General features: G+C 37.0%; 1 protein-coding gene across 4 annotated transcripts in view; it reads right to left on the bottom strand.

Annotated features, from left to right (window-relative positions):
- Positions 1–1,061: 1,061 nt before the first annotated feature.
- SMIM14 (small integral membrane protein 14) overlaps positions 1,062–26,655 on the bottom strand; it is an 82,591-nt gene continuing 56,997 nt past the window's right edge. For all 4 annotated transcript variants that reach the window (XM_077758918.1, XM_077758917.1, XM_077758920.1 and 1 more), the window contains 3 exons: positions 20,389–20,437; positions 6,212–6,354; positions 1,062–4,152 (listed from right to left, as the gene is read on the bottom strand). In XM_077758918.1, coding sequence (XP_077615044.1) covers positions 4,120–4,152; positions 6,212–6,354; positions 20,389–20,437 — 225 coding nt within the window. In that variant the 3' untranslated portion in view covers positions 1,062–4,119. The remainder of the gene's footprint in view (positions 4,153–6,211; positions 6,355–20,388; positions 20,438–26,655) is intronic.

Genomic DNA, 26,655 nt, shown 5'->3' with positions numbered 1-26,655 from the left:
TTCCCTGCTTCCCAGACATCTTCCACCTCCCTTTCAATAGACATCTTAATTTGGCATCTAATGGTTTAAAATAATTTTCATAATCTAATTTTGAATAATACCCATTTTAAAGCAGAGACAGTTTAGCAATAAACAAATATAAACACTTATTGAAATGTTTATTAAACCAACATAATAAGTCCATTTGTCTGAGAAAAGATGCAAAGTTGAGTCTCCTGTGGGAAAAGATGACCTTTTAACTCCAGTTTTTAAAAATCCAAGCATGATAATCACAGTTGGTGTTTATGAACTTATTGGTGGAGAGAAAAACCAACTCTATCAACTGAGATTTGGAGCTGAGAAAACTATCAGATGAAATGGCAGGAAAAAAACCTTATTTTATTAGAATTCTACTTTCTAAGAGGAAAACTAATACTGCAGAACCATTTAATGAAAACTTAGCATTATAGGGGTTCACATATCTACTGACATAAATATAACAATTTGAGATTGAAATCATTAACTGTCTTCAGGAAATAATGTATTTTACAAATTTTGCTGTTTTAAAGAACACTTAAATATCACACAGACACTAAAATCATAACCATGCCAGGGCAATTTTACCATTTTTAACATGTACATGAGGATCAAAAATCTTTAGTTATCTGGATGCATTGCAGGTAACAGGACAAAAGCAAATTTTTACTTTGGCAGGTGTTCAGTACAGTTACATGTCTAGCTCCTTTTAAGTACATCTGTCTGCTCAACTAATTAATACTACTGGATATTATTCCCTCAAAGCAAATGTCTATTAACCCTGTATCCTAGAAGAAGTAAAAAAAATAGTAACTAATGAAATGTAATTGCAATCTCATTTCCTAGAGATTCTCAGAATCCCTACTTCTGAATAGTGGCCCTACTGCTATTATAGAAATATTTTTCTTGAAAACTCCATTTCTCTATGGAATGTCTTTAGTTAGGAGTTTAAAGTCTTACAAAGAAACTGTTTAATAAAGAATGTCAACATTTTACTAAGCAAAAGATGCTTGCTTCATTTCCCACAAAAGCCAAACAGAAAACAATGCGTTACTAATGTTTTCTATTTATTCATTAATAAAAAGTGCATAGTACAAGCCCTTTATCCCAGTCCAAGTACTCAGTAAAAGATTACAATAAACCCTGGATGGCACAGACATGATTTGTTTGGCATGATTTAAACATTTAAAAACAGCAATTAATATTTAGTATATCACATGACCACTTTTGCTTTTAACAAAGTAATCATCAGACATGGTAACAAATACATATGATTTTTCATTTAGAAATATTATGTTAGGATTAAACCTACTATTGCAACAACAAAAATTAAACCCATTATGTGTAAACTCTTCATTTCTCCTTCAAGTTGCTATTTTGTGTCTTAAGTTGATGAGCTGGTCCAATTTTATCATGTTTATTTAGTGACAGACTTTAATTCAGAGTGATAAATTTCCAAGGTTCCTTTGAAAATATAAAAATTCAGTAATTCTATAAACACTATCACATCACATACCACAATGACACTAAAAGTAACCATGGAATAGCTGAACCTAACAGTTACTTTGGAAAATCTCTGCAAGTTGTTTAAGTATGACTTGCTGGCCATGGGATAGTGCTTGGATAGATACATGATAAAATCTTTTACTATACACAGTTCCAATGTTAAATTTTTCCATATGGAAAGCAAGAAAACATTATTTTGCATAAGGGACATTAAATGACTCTAAAACAAAATAAACTTAATGTTATTTGTGGCATACTTATAAGAGCCAAAAATTAAAATGTGAAGCTTTAGCTTTCTTTTTTCCAGATTATTTAAAAATGATTGTAGCCACAGTTCAGGTGAATGTTTACAAGCCAAGTAATGACTAAGAGTGTGCTCAATAAGAAGGCCACATACAGAAGCTATAAGAATTAAATAGAATAATATAAATTACTAGTTAGGTTAACAGGAATACTTTATATGCAGTAGTACATGATCTTTCTCAGGAATGCAGAGAAATTTTACAAGCAAAAAAACCAAAACTACTTCTCTAGGAGCTTTTGTTGCTAATTAAATAGATGGTCCATATAGTAAAGGTTAATATGCTAGATGTACTGTCAATTAAGTGTACATAACAGAAATGAAGAACCAGGAATAAGAATCTAGATTTGTAGGTCTCTAGCTAACACTAGACAGTCTGTTTCCAGGTCAAGGCCAGTTGGCTTCAACCAAAGCCAAGTCTCAATTGTTTGTGAGCCATAGATTCAGTAAATACATCAGTGTCTCTGCCAAAGATTGGCTTTCTAGCAGCTTAGAGAACAGACATAGAATAGATGTGTAAGCCTTCCAAGTCTAGGGGGCAAGGGCAGAAAAAGGAATGCTTACAGAGATTTAGCTCCATCCTAGGCCATTCCTGCCCTTTCTGCATTAAATACTCTAACAGCTATAAAGCTGGGAAGGTTTCCAGGCCCAGCAACAGGAAGAACCTTAAACCTATGGTGCTCAGTTATCCAAGATTTGACTTAACCTGTGTTATAATACCCTTCAATTAGCACGAAGTAACTAAGAGTAGGTTACATTATGTCAAGAAATTGAGCATCAAAGCCAAGATGCACAGAAGGAATGCAAGCAGTCAATACTGGATAATATAATGAATGAAGCCCTTAAAATGTGTATGGCCTAAAATGTAATCATAATAAAGGGGGGAAAATACCCTACAAGTGTCACATAATTGTATCAGAGACTATTAAACAGTACAATGATATAGAGAAGTTTATTAATTCATACAAGTAATTTCTCAGGTCGGTACAGTGAAAAGCTATACTGATCTGGGGGAAAAATCCTTACATCAATAGCAAAATATCTTCTAGCCCCCATAAGCCATCTGTAATCACTTGCTAAGAAGAAAAATCCCATAACCACATAGGTCATGCAGACTTGTTTTTTATGCCATTTGTATTCATTTTCTTTCAAACTGAGCAATGCAACCTTTTTCTTTTCATACATTTCAAAATTTTACTTATATTAATACTCCTCCTCACCCCAATCCATCTTATTACTAAACAAGAATGAAATAGGGGTGAGAAAAAGATCCTTGATTGCTTTTTCATTTTCCTCCTTCTCCCATGGAGTAAACCAAGAATTCATCAAATATTTTTTAAAGTAAGGATAAAAAAAGACTCAATTTTTTCTTCACAGAGAAAATAGAGTAAATAAGTAAATAGCATTCAAATATCAGTAACCAGATAGATCCCCAATATAGCTTTAAGATAGTTCCATTTAACAGGGAAGTGTTAGAACAGAAAAGAAGGTTCCTGAGAGGCACCCATTTAACAAATAAATTATAGCTTAAATTATTACTGTATAGAATATACTTGGCAAAGGCAGGAAGAATTAACTTTTTTCCTCCTTTCACAAACCTTGTAAGGCTATAATGGACTGTAAATCATCCACCATATTTAAATCATGTTTATTTAAAGTTCTCCTAATATTAGGCATTTTTACGGGAATAAAAAACTTAGTAAACAACGATTTCATTTCTTCTCCCCTCATAAGCCTGTTATAGTGGATGACACCAGATTTGTAAAATATTCCAAAGGCTGCCACAGTCCCAAGAACTAGAGAGAACTGCTACCCACAAATAAACTATCAAGGTAAATGTAAATACAGTGTGGTTCTAATATTTTTTCATACAATCTCAGACAACCCAAACAACTTTATAAATACCTTATGAAAAAAAGCAACTTTAAAACCTATCAAAACTATTTAAAATATTCAAATGCAGAGATCTCAAATTTCCTTCAATCAGGCCAGAAATCATCACAAAATCATTCAGTTACAAACAGAATGAGTGGAATGTTTAAGTTTAGGATAACCAAAAAAGCCCATGTAACTTTTTTTAATATAATCATTTACTCAAATATAAAAAAGGAATGGTGATAACACAGGAAGCAAAAATAAGCTTGCAAGTGAAATTTCTAGAAGCTCATGAAAACAATACCATCCATATTGCAGATGCAAAAGGAAACACAGTTCTAACGGGGTTAAGAGTACTCTGGTCATCTTCGTTCATTTGGTCGTGCAAGGTGTTAACTATTTTCACTTCCCATATCACAAAGTTAGTCCACAGGAGGGGCTGGTGGATCTTGTCCCTGGCATTAGAAAGACACATTATGCAACTGACTTCTTAAATCCCAGTGCAACGAATCTAACACATATAGTAAGCATTGAGTAGCATGCCCCCCACCCTCCAATCCCTAATCAAAAACTTATTTGAACCTTTTATATGTTTCTGCACAAGGAAACAGTACATTAACACTGTAATTCACCAGTGTTTGTCTCATCCCTCCCTGTGGCGTGGAAGAAAGGAAAATTCTGTAACAGTAGTACCATATGGATGAAACTGTTCTCCCTGACAGCTCCAGAAGTGATACTTAAACCAATAAAGGTAGCATCATCTCTCTTGCTAAGATGACCAAGCTCAACAACCAAAATGAAGCTAGAGATTTTCGTTTCTCACTAGAGAATGTCAGTGAGGAAGCATGTGGCTCCAGATGCTCTTTGGCAGGCATGCTATGACCACAAAGGGAGCCCACTTCAGAATGAAGTTGATGGTCGGAGGAAAGAAAGTAGGTCTTCAAGGATACTGTTAAACAATCTAAACAATGACCCTACAACCTCTCTGGATTTTCTAATGTGTAAACCAATAAAGCCACTTGTTTAGACCAGGCTAAGCTGATTTTGTTACTTGCAAGAGAAAGTTTTTGAACTGTAAAGGAAAGATCAGTGCTTTCTACCTGAAATTAGTATGTTTTCTTTCTTATTCTTAGAACAGTGGGCTACTCTTCTAGAACTGCTGGCCTACAAGGAAATAAGGTTTAGGGACTATTATCTTAAATCTCTGTCAATTTTGATGGCTTCTAAACCAGCTTATTAAGTTGAATCTTTAGCTCCAAAAGTTGAGGAAGTTGCCCTTTGATATGAAAGTAATAAAACTATGCATAGAAAGTAAGAAAAAAGGCTGAGGAGAAAGGACCTTATCAAGACAATATACAAGCTATTTTATGGATACCTTCCTCTCCTTGAAAAAATAAATTTAAGGCCCTTTGTATTGTGCTAATGATGTTTCTTTCTTAAAACCAGCATGGCTACATATCTAAATGGTCTAGTCCTTAAAAAAAAAAGCACTGATCAATTAACATTCTGCATTTGCTTTCTCCTATGTAAGAAATTAGTTTAAATAAACTTCCTTCTAATATTGACAACACAAGACTGTGGAAAAGAAGAAATTATTTTAGCAATTCCATATGGTGATGGCTAGAGAAGGAACTTAGTGGGATAATTTGGTGTTCAACAAGTGAATTCATCATGGAAATATTTTTAAAGAGATAACATCCAAGTCAAATAGAAAAGAAAAAATATAAATGCTGGTTCTCAAAACAGTTAAAAGGAATTCTTCAATGGAGTTTCTTCTATTAAAGATAGCAGCACCAAACATTCCCTGTTGGGTCACTTTATCATATTTTTTACCTGGCAGGTTCTATAAATGGTAGTAATCAGGACTATCAAGATTTATCAACATGAATGATCCTATCTCTCCATTGCTAGCTCAGTTGATCTATTATAATGCAGAACTGGAAGAGTTTAAGAGAAACTGGATAGGAAAACAAAGAAAACAGGATTTAGCCAGATAGGCTCAGGGTTTCTAGTGAATTTAATAGCTAGGACAGAAGGGGAAAAAATGAAGTAGAGGAAAAAATGTGAACTATACCTAGTAAGAGAATTTAAAGAGCTGGAACCATGAGAAAGCAAGGGACTTGCATGAGGAACTGAGGAGTGGAAGACTGAGATCTGAGAAGTACTGCTGTGGATTATGATGATCTGGATCATTTTCTATGTTGAAAAAGACTAGAATGTGAGTAAAGATTGGAATTCATTTTACAATTCGAGAAAGACTAGAATGTGAGTAAAGATTGGAATTCATTTTACAATTCTTTTTAGGCTACTGGTCTGTGCTTCTCTCTCTATGTAACTCCACGAAGATTAAGCCATTTGGGGGTCACAAGATTTACAAGGACTACACAGAAAGAACTTATTCCATGAGTTAAATCTTCCTTTTGCTAAATTAGATATTTCGGTCAAAACAAACTCATACCATTCCCAGGCCATACCTGCCCCTACCCAAATGAATTTCTAGTCCACAAAACTTACATTATGAGGACTGGTAGGCTTTCCAGTAAGATTGGATCCTCTTAGATTAGGAGGTCTCAGCAGAAACAAGATCACTGCAATAACCATCCAGGCCATCAAGATCATGGTAATACTGATGCCATTATCACCAGAAGGTCCTGGTACTAAAGATAAACAAAAATATATTTGCAACAAAAACTGTAGCACGGTTATAATATTGTTAGATAATGTAAAGAGAAATTCTAATGTTTAAATGACATTTTCAAAAATTGTATTAATATGAAAAATTGTATAAAAATTTTAAGAAATACAATTGCAAAATATTACATATTGAATTTCCCTTTCTTCTTATAAGAAAATCTAAATGGTAAACGGTACAAAATAGTGATAAGACAAAACCTATTAAATGAGGATTTTAATGGATAGTGGTTCTTAATATTTTGATGTGATAGAATCCTTTGAGAATTTTAGAAAAATTAAGGACTCTTTCTACTATAAGAATACATGTGTACACACTCAATTCTGCATATGATTTGGGAAGGTTCATGAACCCACAAAGCCACCAATCCCTAGATATACTGAGATCTACAAAGCCCAGGTTAAAACCACCTGATGTACACTAAAGACACTCTACCTCAGGACAGGGAAATTCTGCATTTTAATTACAAAAGCAGCATGAAAAAATAAGAGTATAAGGAAAAGGGACCATCTGAATTATATAATATGTAAATTAAAGATCCCTTGAATAGTATTCTCAAACAAAGAGATAGTAATTTGGCCTTCTTTTTTGACAAAAAGAAGTTGGATTCAGATATAGATATTCTAAAGTCTATATGCATTTATCAAGAGAGAGAAGTCAGGGCTTTGTGTGTCGGTAATAGTTTCTCTCAGCTCTTTAGGCAGCCATATCTTATTTAATTCATTATTACAAGTACCTGGCCCATGGTATGAGCCTAACAAATTCCTGCTAAATAAAACAGACTTATAATTGATGTATATTAGAGAACTCAGTTGTCAGAAATGAAAATTACTGAAGATAAATTAATTAATTAATTAATTATTTAGAGAGAGAGTGCACGCATGAAGGAGGGGCAGAGAGGGAGGGAGAGGATCCCAAGCAGGCTTCACACTGTCAGCACAGAGCCTGATGAGGTGGTCAAACTCATGAACCATGAGATCATGATCTGAGTCGAAACTGAGTCAGACACTTAATCAACTGAGCCACCCAGGAGCTCCTAAAGGGGGGTGGGGGGAGAGAACGAGAGCATGAGCAGGGAAGGGACAGAGAGAGAGGGAGAGAATACCAAGCAGGCTCCGCGCTGTCAGCACAGAGCCCTACACAGGGCTTTATCTCACAAACCACGGTATCATGACCTGAGCCAAAATCAAAAAGTCAGACTCTTAAAGGACTGAGCCACCCAGGCCCCACATGAGAGGTGTTTTTTAAAAAAAACAAATACTATTGGGGTATCTGGGTGGCTCAGTTGGTTAAGTGTGTCTCTTGGTTTTAGCTCAGGTCATGATCTCATAGTTCATGAGTTCAAACCCTGCATCAGGATCTGCACTGACAGTGTGAAGTCTGCTTGGGATTCTCTGTCTCCCTCTCTCTGCCTCTCTCTCTCAAAATAAACATTTTTAAAAAGCAAATACTATTATTTTTATTACTAAATAATAGCTAAAATTTAAATTGTTACTTTGAACCAGGTATCTCTTAATCCTTTTAACAATGTTATTTTATGGTAAGTACTATCATATTTTCATTTTATTGATGAGGAAACTTGGGGAAAGGGTGGTTAAATCCTACTGTCATAGAGCTGGTATGTGGCAAAACTGGGATTTTAATACAGCTGGTGTCATTCCAGAGCCTGTGCTCTTAACTAACCTCTTTGCCATGTCAGAATCTCTGACAATACCACAGAGTGAGACAGAGTCTGAAAATTAGTAGTCCTGTGAGTAATAAAATTAGAAAATACAGATTTAAAAAGGATTTTGATGAATAAGCTTATAACTAGAGGTTAGGTAAAACTAGATTATTTTTAGATTAAAGTTAAAGAAAGATTAACTGTGACTTCTATACATTATCACTTCTTATAGTGCCCTCAGAGATAAAATGCTAGATTAATGGTATAGACAAAAGTGTAACCCCAATGTCAATTCTTATAAATTATTCAATTTGGAAAGTTGGTCTCTTACTTTTATTTTATAGGTAATCGCTACATCTAGCTCGAACTTACAACCCTGAGATCAAGAGTTGCATGCTTCACCGACTAAGCCAGCCAGGCACCTAGGTCTCATTTTTTGATAGTCTTTGCACATAAAATATTCTTCAGGGAGTTGAACCTTGGATCACTAATTTACTAATGCATGTCTTCTTAGACATGAAAACGCCTATTCTCACAGTCATGTTAAGGTTCTCAGTTCCCTGAAACTGTCTCCTGGCTTGGCTCTTATTCCTGTCTTCCTTTCCTGCATACTGCTGCCAGAAAAGTCTGCTTAGAACACTGCTCGTAGCACATCTGCTGACCAACCCAGTGACTTACTCTCTGACTAGTGCTTCAACTCTGAACTCATCAGCCTAGCCTTTCTTCACAGGATTTGGCCCTACTCAATCATATTAACTCTAAATATTTCTCAGAAAAAGCATCCTCTTGCTCTAGTCAACCCCATTATCTTCTTCCTTCTTTAGCCAGTGGTTGTCTGGTCTGCCTATGCATCAGAATGGCCTAGGATGACAGCAATACCACAGATTCTATGGTGCCACCTCACACCATCTAATTCGGGAGCGGCTCAGGGATGGGGTCAGGAACCAACAATATTTTAAAAGCTTTCCAAATGAATATGATGCAACAGTTCAATGCTAGTTTGGCTGACAGCATTTGCCAATTTTACAAACTCGGTCCTGGGGCACTCATGATTTTTTTCCCTGTCCAGCATGTGCTTACAAATAACCTCCATTTATTCACCTACATCACTCTTTTCTATAAAAATCTCCATTTTCGAGGTGCCTGGGTAGCTCACTCAGTTGAGTGTCCAACTTTGGCTCACGTCATGCTCTCACAATTTGTGGGTTTCAAGCCCCACGTCTGGCTCACTACTCTCAGTGCAGAGCCCGCTTCGGATCCTCTGTCCCCCTCTCTCTGCCCCACCTCTGCTCACATTCTCTCAAAGGTGAATATTTTGTTTATTCACCTTAGAGAGAGAGAGAGAGAGAGAGATAGAGAGAGAGAGAGAGAGAGAATGAGCAGGGGAGGGGTAGAGAGAGAGGGTGACAGAGAATCTGAAGCAGGCTCCAGGCTCCGAGCTGTCAGCAGAGAGCCCAATGTGGGGCTCAAACCCATGAACCATGAGATCATGACCTGAGCTGAAGTTGAACGTTTAACTGAATGAGCCACCAAAGCGTCCCAAAAATGAATAAACATTTTTTTTTAAAATCTCCATTTTCTCAGTCCTTTCCTTCCTTTCTTCTCTGGACTAGTATAGCATTCCTAGTTTGAAGGAATGGTTTCTTATTTGTTCTAATTAGGACATTAACTTTTTAAGAACTGAGACCATCTCATAGCTGTTTGACTCCATTACTTCTTAGCTATGTCATCTCGGTGCCTCAATTTCTTCACCTGTGAAATGGAAATATTACTATTTTCCCAGAGAGCAGTTATGAGGATTGAAATGATCATACATAAGGAGCAGTTAGTACAATGACTGGTACATAGAAGGTATTCAATAAACATCAGCCATTACCAGTATTACGCACACAGAAAAGTCTGACTGCAGATATATCCTGGTGTGAATAACCAGACTGGATAAGGTGCTTAGGTGGGAATGGAAAAGGGTCAAATACAAATAGTATTAGGACGGAAGAAGCAAAACATGTGGGATTGACTGGACTAACAGTAGAAGGGGAAAGAAAAGAAGTTAAGGATGCCTCTAAAATTTCTGAAGGGTAGTAATGTGTAGTAAAATGTCTCTACTTAAAAGTCTAAAAAAAAAAAAAAAGGTTAAATGGATATCATTTTCCTAACCTTTGATAAGTTCATTTCTCTTTTTCTCCAATAACTCAAGGGCCCTCTCAAAATAAAGAATAATAGCAAATGTATTAAATAGCCTGTCAAATGGAATATTCAGAGTGAAGCTATTAACTTACCTGGACACCAGGAAGATGAAAGAGTAGAGAGGGATGCTCTAAAAGCTGGCAGATCCCAAGGGATTAACTCTACAAATTTACCTAGGCTTCCAGTGGAAAACCAAAAATAGAACAGTGAAAGTGGTGCATTAGCACCAGGAGCCTTTGACCCTACAATTTTGAGGCTGTATGGAGTAATTACATTATCCTCCCAGTATAGCTACCTGTTTTCAAGTTGAATTAAATTAGTGATGGAGCTGGTTTCCATACAACACTTAATCTGAAAGTCAGTCTTTCAGAAGAGTGAGCAGAGTTGCCCTCTACTGCCCTAGAGAGCAAAACTATGGGTGGACACCACAATGAAGTGGAGTTTAGCTCTATATAAAGAATCATGTAGCAACTAAATCTGCTAACACACTGCAGCTAAATTCTGCTCCCACACAAAGTAATGAGCTCATATTCAATTAAATCACCTCAAATACATGCCACAAACCATGGCAGGCACCATGACTATTGTGTTATAATAAGAAATATAGGGGCACCCGGGTGGCTCAGCCAGCTAAGCGTCCTCTTGATTTCGTGACTCTTGATTTCGGCTCAGGTTGTGACCTAACAGTTGTGATACTGACCACTGCACTGTGCTCCATGCTGGGTGTGGAGCTTGCTTAAATTCTCTCTCTCCCTCTCCATCTCCCACTCCCCTCCCCCCACTTGCATGTGTGCACACATACATGTGTACACTCTCTCAAAAAAGAGAAGAGAAGAGAAGAGAAGAGAAGAGAAGAGAAGAGAAGAGAAAAGAAAAGAAAAAATATATTTGGTCTTCATTCCAGTTCCTAGAACAGAAATCCTAAAACTCTTGGAATTTCCTGAAAGACAGGAAAGAAATGTCATTTTGTTATTAATAACAAACGTTTCAACCAAATCGGAGTTTATGCTAATGAAGTGACCTTGGAGGGCCTCTAGAGGTTTCAGGGTGGGGTCTGGTTGCCAGAGTTTGACCATATGATTAGAGAGCTGGAACTTCCAGCTCCACTCCCTAACCTCCGTACAGGAGAGGGACTGGAGATCAAGTTAATCACCAATGGTCAATGAAATAATCATCCCCGCCTACAGGATGGAATCTCCATTAAAAACTCTCAACAAAGGGGTTCAGAAAGCTTCCTGACTGGCGAATACATCAAGGTGCTGGGAAAGTGGCACATTCAGAGAAAACAGGGAAACCCTGTACCCCCTTCCACCACATATCCTGCCCCATGCACCCTTTCTATTTGGCTGTTTGTAATCTTTATGATACACTGGTAATGTAAGTAAACTGTTCTCCTGAATTCTGTGAACAATTCTAGCAAATTAATGAACCTGAGGAGGGGACTATAGAAACTCCTGATTAATACATATTTTATGAAAACGGCATAAACTCACTGGAGAAAATTTAGGATACAAAGAAAAGTAATTCTAACGTCTACAGGAAACAACTGCACAAACGATTTAAAAACGTGGCTTTCAGAAAGGATTTCCACCAAACACTAAAAGAAACCAGGGAAGAAAAACTGGCGAGTATAACTAACATAATATTTAAGCTCTAGAGGGTTGTCTTTATATTTAGATTAAAGAAATGAAATTTCACTCAAAGAAATGAGTATATTTAGTTTACATGTGGGGCTGGCTCAAGGATCACAGATACCACAAATGTAATAAATACTTGTTTTTCCATAAGAAGTTCAGTAAGATTATTTTCAACTGGAAGAACAGGTTTTAGCTTTACCTGCTGGGGGAAATTTCTGAGATGCTTATCAGAGAGCACACTGCAGATTAATGCATGCTACTGAAAAAGCAACATAAAGAAATCTGGAGTAGAGGAACCACCACCCATCATCCCAACAACCTAACACAACATCTACACATTACCATTACCTTCTTGTCCAGAAGCATATAACTACTACCCTGTTGCACCAATGGAAAATGTTCTGACAAAATTTCTACTTTGGACTAAGCACTGTACTAGCTCCTATTTCTCTGAGCTGTTATATTTACAGAATTTAATGGAACACCCCACTTCACACAGTAGTAACAACAATTAATAATGTAATAACAAATGCCTTTAAAATAGTACCTTATTGTGTTTTAGCTTCATATACAAAATAAAATGGAGCTCAGCTTTGGGATGGTATATATAAGCATATAGCCTATTAATAAATGCAATTTGGTAACATGTCAAAATCCTTAAAATGTACATAAAATGTAGCAAGGGAAGTTAGAATGTTGAGATTTAGAATGGGATCAAACTTGGGTGGCTCAGTGAAGCATCCAACTACTGATTTTGGCTCAGGACATGATCTCACAGTTTGTGGGACTGAGCCTGGCTCCTTGTGGACTTTTCTTTGTATCCTAAATTTTCTCCAGTGAGTTTATGCCGTTTTCATAAAATATGTATTAATCAGGAGTTCCTATAGTCCCCTCCTCAGGTTCATTCTCTCACCCTCTCTCTGCCCCTCCCCTGCTTGCACATTCCCTCTCTCTCCCAAAATAAATAAACAAACTTTAAAAAGTTTAAAAAAATGGGATCAAACTTAAGTTGTTACAGACTTAAATCAGATGGCTATAAGCTGTTATATGTAAACATGGTAACCACAAAACAAAAACTTACAGTAAACACACAAAAGATAAAGAAATATAAGCATAAAAAAAAAGAAATATAAGCATAACACTAAAGAAAGTTATCAAACTACAAAGGAAGAGAGCAAGAGAACAACACAAAGGAACTACAAAAACACCCAGAAAACAATGAACACTATGGCAACAAGTATATACTTATTACTAATTACTTAAACTTTATTTTTTTGTTTTTTCTGTGACAGAGGGCACAAGTGAGAGGAAAGAGAGAGAAGGAAAGAGAAGAGGGGCTGACAGAAAGCGGGGCTTGAGCATACCCATAGTGGGACTCAAACTCACAAACTGTGAGGTCATGACCTGAACCAAGTCAGATGCTTAGTGACTGAACCACCCAGGAGCTCAGTACTTTTACCATAAATGAACTAAAGTTTTCAATCAAAAGACATAGAGTGGTGGCACACCTGGCTGGCTCAGTTGGTAGAGCATGTGACTCAATCTCAGGGTTGTGAGTTCTAGCACCATGTTGTTTATACACAGAGCTTACTTGAAGAAAAAAAAAAAAAGAGTGGTAGAGTGGCTGAATGGATAAAAAACAAGACCCGAGTGCCTGGGTGGCTCTGTCAGTTAAGCAACCTACTTTGGCTCAGGTCATGATCCTGCAGCTTGTGAGTTTAAGTCCCTGCACCAGGCTCTGTATGACAGCTCAGAGCCGGAGCCTACTTCAGATTCTATCTCCCTCTGTCTCTGCCTCTCTCCCCTCCCCTTCATCAAAAATAAAAATAAAACATAAAAAATAAAAAACAAGCAACCAACCAAGACCCATCTATATGCTGCTGCCTATAAGAGACTCACTTCATATGTAATGACATAAGAGACTGAAAGTAAAGACATGGAAAAAGATATTCTATGCAAACAGAAACCAAAAGAGGACGCCTACGTGGCTCAATCAGTTAAGTGTCTGAGTCAGGCTTAGGTCATGATCTTGTGGTTCATGGGTTCAAGCCCCACATTGGGCTCTGAGCTGTTAGCCTGCTTCAGATTCTGTGTCTCCCGCTCTCTCTCTCTCTCTCTCTGCCCCTCTCCTACTTGTGCTCACTCTCTCTCAAAAATAAATAAATGTTTAAAAAAAAAAAAAAAAGAGGGGAACCTGGCTGGCTCAGTCGGTTAAGCATCTGACTTCAGCTCAGATCATGATCTCACAGTTTGTGGGTTTGAGCCTCACATCAGGCTTTGTGCTGACAGCTCAGAGCCTGGAGCCTGCTTCAAGTTCTGTGTCTCCCTCTCTCTCTCTGCCCCTTACCCATTCATGCTCTCAGTCTCTCCCTCTCTCTCAAAAATGAATAGACATCAAAAAAAAAAAAGAAACCAAAAGAAGGCTGAGGTAGCTATACACATATCCAATGAAATCAATTTTATTTATTTTTTAATGTGTTTTATTTATTTTGAGAAAAAGAGAACATGAGCAGGGGAGAGGCAGAGAGAGAGGAAAGAATCCCAACAGGCTACCCACTGTCAGCACAGAGCCAGACGCAGAGCTTGATCTCACAAACCGTGAGATCACGACCTGAGCTGAAATCAAGAGTTGGACACTGAACCAACTGAGCCACCCAGACACCCCAGATAAATCAATTTTAAAATAAAGACTATAATAGGAGACTAATAAGGGCATTACACGATTATGAAGGGGTCAATCCATTAAGAGGATTTAACACTTGTAAATATTTATAGGAGCACTGAAGTATATAAAGCAAATATTAACAGACCTAAATGGAGAAACAGCAATACAATAATAGCAGGGAACTTTAATACCTCACTTACACCAATGAACAGATCATCCAAACAGAAAATCAATAGGGAAACATCAGCCTTAAATGACATGTCAGATCAGATGGACTTAACTGTATATACAGAACATTCCCTCCAAAAGCAACAGAATATACATTCTTCTCAAGTGCACAGAAAACATTCTCTAGGATAGATGTTAGACCACAAACCAGTCTTCATTAATATAAGAGGACTGAAATCATATCAAGCATCTTTTCTAACCACAGCAATATAAAACTAGGCTCCACACTGAATGTGGGGCTTGAACTCAGTTGCATGCTCTACCAAATGAACCAGCCAGGCACGCCAGAAAAATTTTATAAAATAAAAAAATATCCTGGAACAAACAAAAATGCAGTTATAACAGTAAAATTTTGAGGATGCAGCAAAAGCAGTTCTTTTTTAAAAAAAAATTTTTTAATGTTTTATTTTTAGAGAGAGAGAGGGGGACACAGAATCCAAGACAGGTTCCAGGCTCTGAGCTGTCAGCACAGAGCCCAAGATGGGGCTTGAACTCACAGACCATGAGATCATGACCTGAGCCAAGGAAGGATGCTTAACTGACTGGACCATCCAGGTGCCCCTTAGCAAAAGCAGTTCTAAGAGGGAAGTTCACAGTGATAAATGTCTACTTCAAGTAAAAGTAAAGTCTCAAACAATCTAACTTTATACCTCAAAAACTAGAAAAAAGAGAATGAGCCCAGAGTTAGTAGATGTAAGGGAATAACAAAGATTAGAGCTGAAATAAAAGATTAAGAAATTAAAAAAGATAATTAAAAAGACTGATAAAACTAAGAGCTGATTCTCTGAAAAGATAAACAAAATTGATAAACCTTTAGCCAGACTAACCAAAAAAAGAGAAAAAGGACTCATCTAAAATCAGAAATGATAGAGATGTTATAACGGACACTACAGAAATACAAAGGATCTTAACAGATTAGTATGAACAATCATACACCAACAAACTGGACAACCTAGAAGAAATGAGTAACATCCTAGAAACATAGCCTACCAAGACTGCATCATAATAAAACAGAAAGTCTGAACAGACTGATTACTAGTAAGGAGACTGAATCAGTAATCAAAAACCTCTCAACAAACAAGAGTCCAGGACCACACAGCTTCACTGGTGAATTCTACCAAACATTTAAAAAGAATTAATACTAATCCTTTTCAAACCTATCCAAAAATAGAAGAGGAGGTAATTCTACTAAACTCATTTTATGAAGCCAGCATTACCCTGGTACCAAAACCAACAAGGATACCACAAGAAGAAAAGGTACAGGCTAATGTCCCTTATGAGCATAGATGTAAAAATCCTCAGCAAAACATTAGCAAACGGAATTCAACAATACTTAAAAAAGATCATACATCACGATCCACAAATCAGTCAATGTGATATATACTACATTAACAAAAGTAAGGATAAAAGTCCTATGATCATCTTGATAGATGCAGGAAAAGCATTAGACAAAATTAAGCATCCATTTATTACAAAAACTCTCAACAAGGTGAAAATGTACCTCAACATAATAAAGCCCAAAGATAACACCATACTTAACTATAAAACCTGAAAGTTTTTCCTCTAAAACCAGGAACACGACAAGGATGTTCACTCTGGCCACTTTTATTCAACACAGTATTAGAAATCCTAGCCAGAGCAATTAGGCAAGAAAAAGAAGTAAAAGGCAACTAAATTTAAAATGAAGTAGAAGTGTCACTATTAGCCGATGACATTATGTATAGAAAACCCTAAAGACTCCATCAAAAAGATGTTAGAACTAATAAACACATTCAGTAATATTGCAACATATAAAATCAATACAAAAACCTGCTGTGTTTCTATACACTAATAACAAACTAGCAAAAAGAGAAATTAAGAACACAGTCCCATTTATAATTGCATCAAAAAACACCTAGGAATAAATTTAACCAAGGAGGTGAAAGATCTGTATGTTAAAAACTGTAAGACTTTAATGAAAGAAACTGAAAAAGACACAAATAAAAAGATATTCCATGCTCACAGTCTGGAATGATTGTTAAAATGTCCACACTACTCAAAGCTATTTACAGATTCAATTCAACCCCTATCAAAATTCCAATGGCATATCTCACAGAAATATAACGAACATTCCTAAACTTTGTATAGAACCACAAAAGACCCCAAAGCAATCTTGAGAAAGAAAAAAGTTGAAGGCATCATAATTCCCGATTTCAAACTCTATTACAAAGCTTAAGTACTGGGGCGCCTGGGTAGTTCAGGTGGTTGAGTGACCGGTGCTGAATTTCGGCTCAGGTCATGATCCCAGGGTCATGGGATCAATCCCTGTATCAGGTTCCACACTGAGCATGGAGCTGGCTTAAGATTCTCTTTCTCTTTCCCTCTGACACTCTCTCCTGCTCCTGCACGTTCTCTTTCTCTAAAGAAGAAAAAATAATAATAAAATAAAGCTGAATTTATTTTTTTAAAGTATAATAACTAATGTTACTGACTTAAAAGACAGATACACAGATCAATGGAACAGAATAGGGCCCAGAAATAAACTCTTGCCTATATGATCAATTAATTTATGACAAAAGAGCCAAAAATATACAATGCAGAAAGGACAATCTCTTCAATAAATGGCGTTGGAGGGGCACCTGGGTGGCTCAGCTGGCTGAACATCCAACTCTTGATTTCAACTCAGGTCATGATCCCAGGGTTGTGGGATCAAGCCCCCCAAAAGGCTCCATGCTGAGCATGGAGTGGAGCCTGCTTAAGAATTTTTTTCTCTCTCTCTCACTCTCTCCCTCCCCTCTCTCTGGCCCTCTCCCCTACTCATGCACTCTTTCCCTCTCTTTCTCAAATAAAAATAAAATAAATTTTTAAAAAATTCTTTAAAAATTTTTTTTAATGTTTTATTTATTTCTGAGAGAGAGAGAGGCAGTGTGAACAGGGGAGGGTCAGAGAGAGAGGGAGACACAGAATCAGAAGCAGGCTCCAGGCTCTGAGCTAGCTGACAGCATAGAGCCTGATGCAAGGCTTGAACTCACGAACTCTGAGATCATGACCTGAGCCGAAGTCGGACACTTACCCTACTGAGTCACCCAGGAACCCCATAAAAAATAAAATTCTTAAAAAAAAATTAAATTAATGATGTTAGGAAACTGGACAGCCACATGCAAAAATGAAAGTAGACCACTATCTTACCATTTACAAAAATTATTTCACAATGTATAAAAGATCTAATGTAAGACCCGAAACCACAAAATTCCTATAAGAAAACACAGGCAACTAATCTCCTCAACATAGGTCTTACTAATGATCGTTTGAATCTGACACCAGAAGTGAAACCAAGAGAAGCAAAAATAAACAAGTGGGATAACACCATATTAAGACTTCTGCACAGCAAAGAAAACCATCAACAAAATAAAAGGGCAATCTACTGAATGGAAGAAAATATTTACAAGTCATGTATCTGATAAGATGTTAATATCCAAAATATATAAAGAACTCATACAACTCAGTAACAAAAAACAATCTGATTACAAAATCATCAGAAGATGGGGCACGTGGGTGGCTCAGTCGGTTAAGCATCTGACTTCAGCTCAGGTAATGATCTCTTGGTTTGTGAGTTTGAGCCCAGTGTTGGGCTCTGTGGTGACAGCTCAGAGCCTGGAGCCTGCTTCGGATTCTGTGTCTCCCTCTCTCTCTGCCCTCCCCCTGCCTGCACTCTAACTCTCTCTCAAAAATTAACATTAAAAAAATGTTTTAAATCATCAGAAGATTTGAATAGACATTTTCCCAAAGAAGACACAGGTGGCCAACAGGTCAAAATCACTAATCATCAGGACACGCAAACAAAACCACAATGAGGTATCATCTCATACTTGTTAGAAAGCCTATTACCAAAAAGATAAGAAATAACTAGTATTGGTGAGGATGTAGAGAAAAAAGAGCCCTTGCACACTGTTGATAGGAATGTAAATTGGTACAGCCATTATGGAAGACAGTATGTAGGTTCCTCAAAAAATTTAAACAAGAACTACCATAATATAATCCAGCAATTCCACTTCTGGGTTTTCTCCAAGGAAAATGAAAACAGTAATTCAAAAAGATATATGCACCCCCATGTTCAATCCAGCACTATTTACAATGGCCAAGATATGGAAACAATCTAATTGTCCATCCACAAATGAATGGATGAAGAACTTATGGTATTATATGTGTATATGTGTATACACACACACACACACACACACACACACCAGAATATTATTCAGCCATTGTGACATGGATGGACGTGAAAGATGAATACTGTATTATCTCACTTACATGTGAAATCTAACAAAACAAAATAAGCTCACAGACACACAGTACCAATTGGTGGTTGCCGGAGGTGGGGGGTGAGGGGTGGGAGAAATGGGAAGTAGAGGGAAAAGGTAAAAACAGAGGCACATGGGTGGACCAGCCATTTGAGTGTCTGACTCTTGATCCCAGGGTCATGGGATCAAGCCCTGTGTTGGGCTCTGTGCTGACAGTGTGGAACCTGCTTAAGAGCTTTTCTTTCTCTTTCTCTCTCTCTCTCTCTCTCTCCCCCTCTCCCTCTCCCCGTCTCCCCAACTTGCACACTCTCTCTCTAAAATGAAAAATTAAATTTTAAGGTAAAAACAATTTAATTAAGAAATGCACATATAAAGGATGCCTGTTCAACTATTATTTGTAATAGCAAAAAATACACCAGCAGCCTAAGATTCCAATAAAAGGAAATCATTTAAACACTGATATATTCCCATAATGGATTATTAGTCAGTAACTATTATTAAGATAAATATATACTGATATGTTTATAATACAGTGGTGAAAAAGAACACATACAAAGTGATTCCATTTTCATAAGTATATCTGAAATTAACTGTGCCAGGCTTCACCTTCCTATTAATGTCATACTTCCATGCTTAGAATCAAATCATTATGGCTTGAATGTTAGTTATTAGCTCCCCTCAGGTTATTTGTGTCTTGAAAAAAAGGTGCATCACCTAACAGCTACCAAGTCTATCAGCTATATTCACAATGTAGGATCCATCTTCCTGCTCTGATTCTCACTTTACCATCACTACTGCCCATAAAGCCACTCTGAGAAACCTCCCAACTGTCTCTGCTCTCTTGAGAATGCTAATGTCAGAGCCAAAGCCTCAAAGCTTCCAAACCCTGGGAAAGAACGGCCTCCATCCCCCATTCACAAGTTCCCAAAGCTGCCAATGGAGGAAAAAAAGAGATGCTAGAGAAAGGGTAACAGGTTTGTGCTAGCAGCCTTGGTGTTCCAGTTTGACCAGCCAGAAGTACACTGCTACACGTATATTTGCCAAGAAAAAGATCTGAAAGGTTTTACAGCAAGTTGTCAATAATGGTTATCTTTTAGTATTCTGGAAGTTTTTCCTTATCTATGATTTGAAAATTTTCTTCAATGACCAAAGTTTGTTTTTGAGGAAGGAAATAAATATTTAAGTTAAAAAATGAAATAGTTAAGTAGGAAATACATTACTGAGAACCATTTCCTTGAACAACAAACTATAAGCAAAATTTCCAACGAACATTCACAGTCATGTGTCTGCTAATTCTGACCCAACACAAGGTTCGTCCTGTGCCATCATTACTTACATTCCTGAAGACATTCTGTGTCTGTGCAGTAGGACTGGGACTGCCTCAACTACAATGAATAAGAAGAAAGGAAAGTTAGCCACTGGATTTAACCAAAAATGGATAATCTTTATTAGAAAGATCATGTTTTGTTTTTTTAATGATCCTACCGCAGTAGATATACTATGCCTTCAGAATCAAATACAAACACAGACTACACTAAGGAGCAGTCCAGCTTTGAGGGATTTTTTTAGTCAAAATAATTTTCAAATATACTGTGATCTAGTACAATTCACCCATTTAAATTAAGGAATTAAAAAAATCACCTGTGACCTACCTAAACTTCTTCATATTATTAGATTTCCCAAAGAAGAGTGCTAAACTGTACAGGAAGACTACCAGAAAGAGAGTAAACTTTGTTAATGAGATTTTTTTTTTCTCATGGAAAATTCAAAGCAGACAGAGAAAAAAGCAGATTCTATCTGTAGAAAAATGCATCTTTGAATGGGAAGTACATATCCTTTGCCCTTTTTGATTAGATCTGCATAAACCATGGTTGGAAAAATAAGAAACTAATAAAAATGGATACCACAGGGGTTGGGGGTAGAATGAGGAGTAGACTCTGACAGAGATGAAAGCTAAAGTTTACAATATTTACTTTTTTACACAGTTTAATTTGGGAACCATGTGATTATCAATTTTAAAAAGAAAATTTTAAAGAAAAAACTCTTATCAATAAATATACATCCTTTTATGAATGTCCACCCTATGCTGAGATATTTTATGATGTTTAGAAATGATATGATAAATCTTAAAACAGAAACGACTACATAGTAAAAGAGAATAAGGAGCATGCAACTTTTTAATTCAGCCTTGTTACTTTATAATGACACTTTCTCTCCATTAAAGCAGTAATTCATGACTTGCAGTTGCTTGGGAAAACAAGAGAGCAGGTGTGCTGAGCTGGTTAAGTATGAGAGCTCTGCAGAAAAGATCTGGACTTAAAGTCTGGATATGCAACCTGCTAGAGTTTCAAAGACCTTGGTCAAGGTCTTTAACTCTTCTAAACTTTAGTTTCCTCATCTAGTAAAATGGAGATAATATTACCTCTATTTGAATACTAGTGAGGATTAAAATAGATAATGCAAGTGAAATGTAGTAAGAAACCAAGGAATGTTACCTATTATTACCACTGTGCCATACCAATTAGGACCTCATCTAAACAATTAATGGAATTAACAACTAAACAAATCGTTTTGTAAATTGTTCTCTAAGATGATCAGGCATGCTTTGGTGTATACCTCTAAAAGTAGTCCTACTTGAATTAAAATGGGAAGACAGATTTTAACCCTAAATATGAAAGGAATCTATCAAAAATCTCTTTAAAAATTACACATTCTATAGCTATTATCAAAAAGACAAAAACAACAAGCGTTGGTGAGGATGTTGAGCAAAGGGAACTCTGGTGCGCCATTGGTAGGAAAGTAAATTGGGGCAGCCACTATGGAAAACAGTATGAAAGTTCCTCAAAAAATTAAAAATAGAACCACCATATGATTCAGCAAATACACTTCTGAGTATTTATCCACAGAAAATTAAAACACTTATTTGAAAATATATGCACCCCCCATTTCATTGCAGCCTTATTTACAATAGTCAAGACACAGAAGCAATCTAAACGCTCATGAATGGATGAATGGATAAGGACAATGTGGCAAATTTATATACAATGAAATATTATTCAGCCATTAAAAAAAGTGAAATCTCACCATTTGCAACAGGGATGGATCTTGCAGGCATTATGCTAAGTGAAAGAAATCACAAAGAAAAAGATAAAGGGGCACCTGGGTGGCTCAGTTGGTTAAGCAATTAAGTGTCTGACTCTTGATTTCAGCTCAGATAATGATCACATTGCTCAGGAGATCAGCCCCTGCTGACAGGGCTCTGTGCTGACAGCATGGAGCCTGCTTCGGATCCTCCCTCTCCCCCATCTCCCTCTACCCTTCCCCCCCCCCTTACAATAAATAAATAAACTTAAAAAAAATACTGTGTGATCTCACTTATATGTGGAATTTAAAAACAAAAAACAAGCAGAGCTCATGGATACAGAGAACAAATTCAATTTACTTTGCCCAGATCCATCAGAAAAATCACTGCCTGTGGCAGCTCTACCCTAATGAAATGTATTTTTTAAGTAGTAAAACTTGAACGTCAAAATGATTCCTTGGTGCGCCTGGGTGGCACAGTCAGTTAAGCATCCGACTTTGGCCCAGGTCATGATCTCACAGTTCGTGGGTTTAAGCCCCACGTCAGGCTCTGTGCTGACAGCTTGGAGCCTGGAGCCTGCTTCAGATTCTGTGTCTCCCTCTCTCTCTGTCCCTGCCCCCCTGTGTATGTCTCTCTCTCTCTCTCTCAAAAATAAATAAACATTTTTAAAAATGATTCCTTGATCCATGGGGATGCAAAATAAATGTTGTGTTAGCAGACATGAAAACAATACTCCTCACCATCGCAGCTCTTGAATGAATAGGTACACTGTCAATGAGCAGTAACATTTTGAAAGGAATCTTTTTTTCTGAGCAATAAGTCTCAGTGGTGGTTTAAAATATTCAGTAAACCATGTTGTAAACAGATGTGCTGTCATGCAAGCTTTGTTGTTCCAATAGAGCATGAGCAGAACAGACTTAGCATTATTCTTTTTTACTTTTACTGTACTGAACTTATTTATTTAACTATACTGAATTAAAAAAACAATCAATTACAATAAAAATGTTGAAATGAGAAGTATACTAAGAACATGAAGATACAACTAAAGCAAATAAGAATACCAGATAATAAGATTCAAAGTATAACAGGAAACAAAGATCCTTTCACACCTGAATAGGACTGACAAATCATGGCAGTACATCTCAGTACTTAAAAAATGAGGGGCGCCTGGGTGGCTTAGTCGGTTGAGCGTCCGACTTTCGCTTAGGTCATGATCTCGCGGTTCGTGGGTTCGAGCCCCGCGTCGGACTCTGTGCTGACTGCCAGCTCAGAGCCCGGACCCTCTTTCAGTCTGTGACTCCCTCTCTCTCTGACCCTCCCCTGCTCACGCTCTCTCTCCTAGAAATAAAAAAAAATAAAAAAATAAAAAAAAAAGATCACAGTAATGACCCTGAATTATCAATATTTCAAAAGGCAAGAAAATGTGCCATACTTTTTAAAAAGCTGTCCCCATCAAAATTATTTTAAAAATTATCTGTACTAAGCTGGTCATTCTCATAACGGTTAAATTCCCTTAATAGTTTTTAGAAGCCTTCAGAACCTTCAACATAATGGATTCTCTTCAAATGTTTGTTAAACAAATTAAAGGAGTGTATATGTAAAATCTGGAAAACTTTGAGACAGATAAAACATCAGAATTAATGATATCCCTGCATTACCATTTATGAGCAATCATTTGTTGAACTCCTTCTATAAGCTAGTAACTTTGCATATGCCATTACGAATCAAGACCAACACAGAAAAAAATAAACATTGGTATGCCTATTTTATAGATAAGGAAACCGAGATGTTGAAAATTTATGTAAATTGCCCAAGTTCACAAAACATGTAATTAGCAGAGCCAGGATTATAACTTAGAGATTTAGTACAATTCTTAAGAGCCCTAGGATTTGGGAAACAGTAAATGAGCACTGGCTTCAACTTAAAGTCAGTCCCTGCATTAGCCTCTAATAAGACAGTCAACTTGTCCTTTGAAGCCAAGCATTGACTTCTATCTGGCTAAGAAAGTCCTAAATGGTATCTTCTTCCAATAGAAGGCTATTTCATCTACATTGAAAATCTATTGTTCAGTGTAGTCACCTTCATAAACTATCTCAGCTAGATCTTCTGGGCAACTTGCTGCAGCGTCCAAATCAGTACTTGCTGCTTCACCTTGCGCTTTTTGTTATGGAAATAACCTCTTTCCTTATAACTCATGAACCAACCTCTTCTTTAGCTTCAAACTTGTCTTCTGTAGCTTCCTCATCTGTCTCAACCTTCATGGAACTGAAGAGAGTTAGGATCTTGCTCTGGATTAGGCTTTTGCTTAAGGGAAGGTGGTGGTTGGTTTGGTCTTCTATCCAAACCACTCAAACTTTTTCCATTATCAGCAATAAGGCTGTTTTGCTTTCCTATCATTCACATGTTCACTGGAGTAGAACTTTTAATTTTCTTTCAAGAACTTTTCCTTTGCATTTACAGCTTGCCTAAATGACACAAGAAACCTAGCCTTCAGTCTATCTTGGTTTTTGACATGCCTTTCTCACTGAGCTTAATCATTTCTAGTTTTTCATTTAAAGTAAGAGATGTGGGACTCTTCCTTTCACTTGAACACTTAAAGGTCATCACAAGGCTATTAACTGACCCAATTTCAATATTTTTAAGTCTCAGGGAATGAGGAGAAGCAGACAGATAGGCGGCAGGGTAGGAGGGACAGCCAATCAGTGGAACAGTCAGAACACATACAACATTTATGGATTAAGTTTGCCATATATATGGGTACAGTTCATGGTGCTCTAAATCAATTACAATAGTAACATCAAAGACCACTGATTACAGATCACCAAAATAAATAATAATGATAAAGCTTGAAATATTACACGAATTACCAAAATGTGACACAGAGACATGAAGCAAGCAAGCATGATAGAAAAATGGTACTGATAAGACTTGGCTCAATGCAGGGCTGCTACAAACCCTCAATTTGTAGAAAATGCAGTATGTATGAAGTGCAATCAAGTGCAATAAAATGAGGCATGCTTGCAGTTTAACTGAAACATAACCACACTCATTCATTTACATATTGTCTATGGCTGCTTTCACTACGACAGCTGAGGTTATAATCATAGAGACATCAAGCCTAAAATATTTACTAGTGTGCCCTTAAATTATTAAACTTATTAGTAAATACACATGGGATAAGAGAAAAAGCAAGTATTTTTCTGTCGCTGTATAAATGAACATAAAAATGTTCATTTAGAGGGCAGCTGGGTGGCTCAGTAAGTTAAGCATCCAAGTCTTGATTTCAGTTCAGATCATGATGTCACGGGTTGTGAGACTGAGTCCCATATCAGGCTATGTGCTAACAGTGCAGAGCCTGCTTAGGATTCTCTCTCTCCCTCTCTCTCCGTGCCTCTCCCCCTTCTCTCTCAAAAATAAACATTTTTTTAAAAAAATGAAATGTGAGATGCTCATGAATTACATCTATATAATAATAATGCCACAATCCACATGTACCCCAATGTTCATAGCAGCACTCTCAACAATAGCCAAAACATGGAAAGAACCTAAAGTATCCATCAACTGATGAATGGATCAAAAAGATGTGGTATATTTATACAATGGAATACTACATGGAAATGAGGAAGAATGAAATCTGGCCATTTGTAGCAACATGGATGGAACTAGAGGGTGTTATGCTGAGCGAAATAAGTCAGGCAGAGAAGGACAAATACTGTATGTTTGCACATATAGGTGGATTAGGAGGAAGTTAACAGAGGACGAAACGGGAGAAGAAGGGGAAAAATAGTTGGGGAGAGGGAGGGAGGCAAACCATGAGAGACTCTTGAATGCTGAAAACAAACTGAGGGCTGATGGAGGTGTGGGAGAAGGGAAGGGGGGTGATGGGCATGGAGGAGGGCACTTGTTGGGATGAGCACTGGGTGTCATATGTAAACCAACTTGACAATAAACTATAAAATAATAATAATGCCACAATCATTTGTTCACATATTCATTCAATATTTATTCAATATGTATTAAAATAAGTATTATTCAATATATATATTTATTGAATGAATGCCTACTATGTGCCAAGTACAGATCTAGGTACTGAGAATACAGTCTGAAAAAGACTAAGTTTCTACGTTTATGGATCATAGAGTCTCGTGGGGGAAATCAGACCATATATTATAAAAAATGTCAGAGAACCATGCAGAGAACAAAAACAGGATGGCATATATCTAAATCAGGCAGAGAGAGGCAATGAAACTTAAGGGGCTATCTACAGCACAGTAAAGATCAAGGGGATGAGCATTCCAGGCAGAATAAACAACTAGGAAAGGGCCTTAGGTGAACAGGCACCTGTGAATTGGGGATGAAGAACCACGAAGTCACCTGTGGCTGGGGCATTAACAGCCAAGTTACTCAGCTGTTGTATTTTACCCCAGAACCAAATGCTCTCTCTATATGCTCAAATCATCACAGTATGCTACTGATATCATTTGTCTGACTGCTTCCAACTCTAAAATATACCAATATATA

Source organism: Crocuta crocuta, unplaced genomic scaffold, assembly GCF_008692635.1.
Source record: "Crocuta crocuta isolate KB4526 unplaced genomic scaffold, BGI_CrCroc_1.0 scaffold223, whole genome shotgun sequence".
Classification (NCBI taxonomy): Eukaryota; Metazoa; Chordata; class Mammalia; order Carnivora; family Hyaenidae; genus Crocuta; species Crocuta crocuta.
Note: the sequence above shows the minus strand (reverse complement) of the source record. Positions and strands in the feature narration are given on the sequence as shown.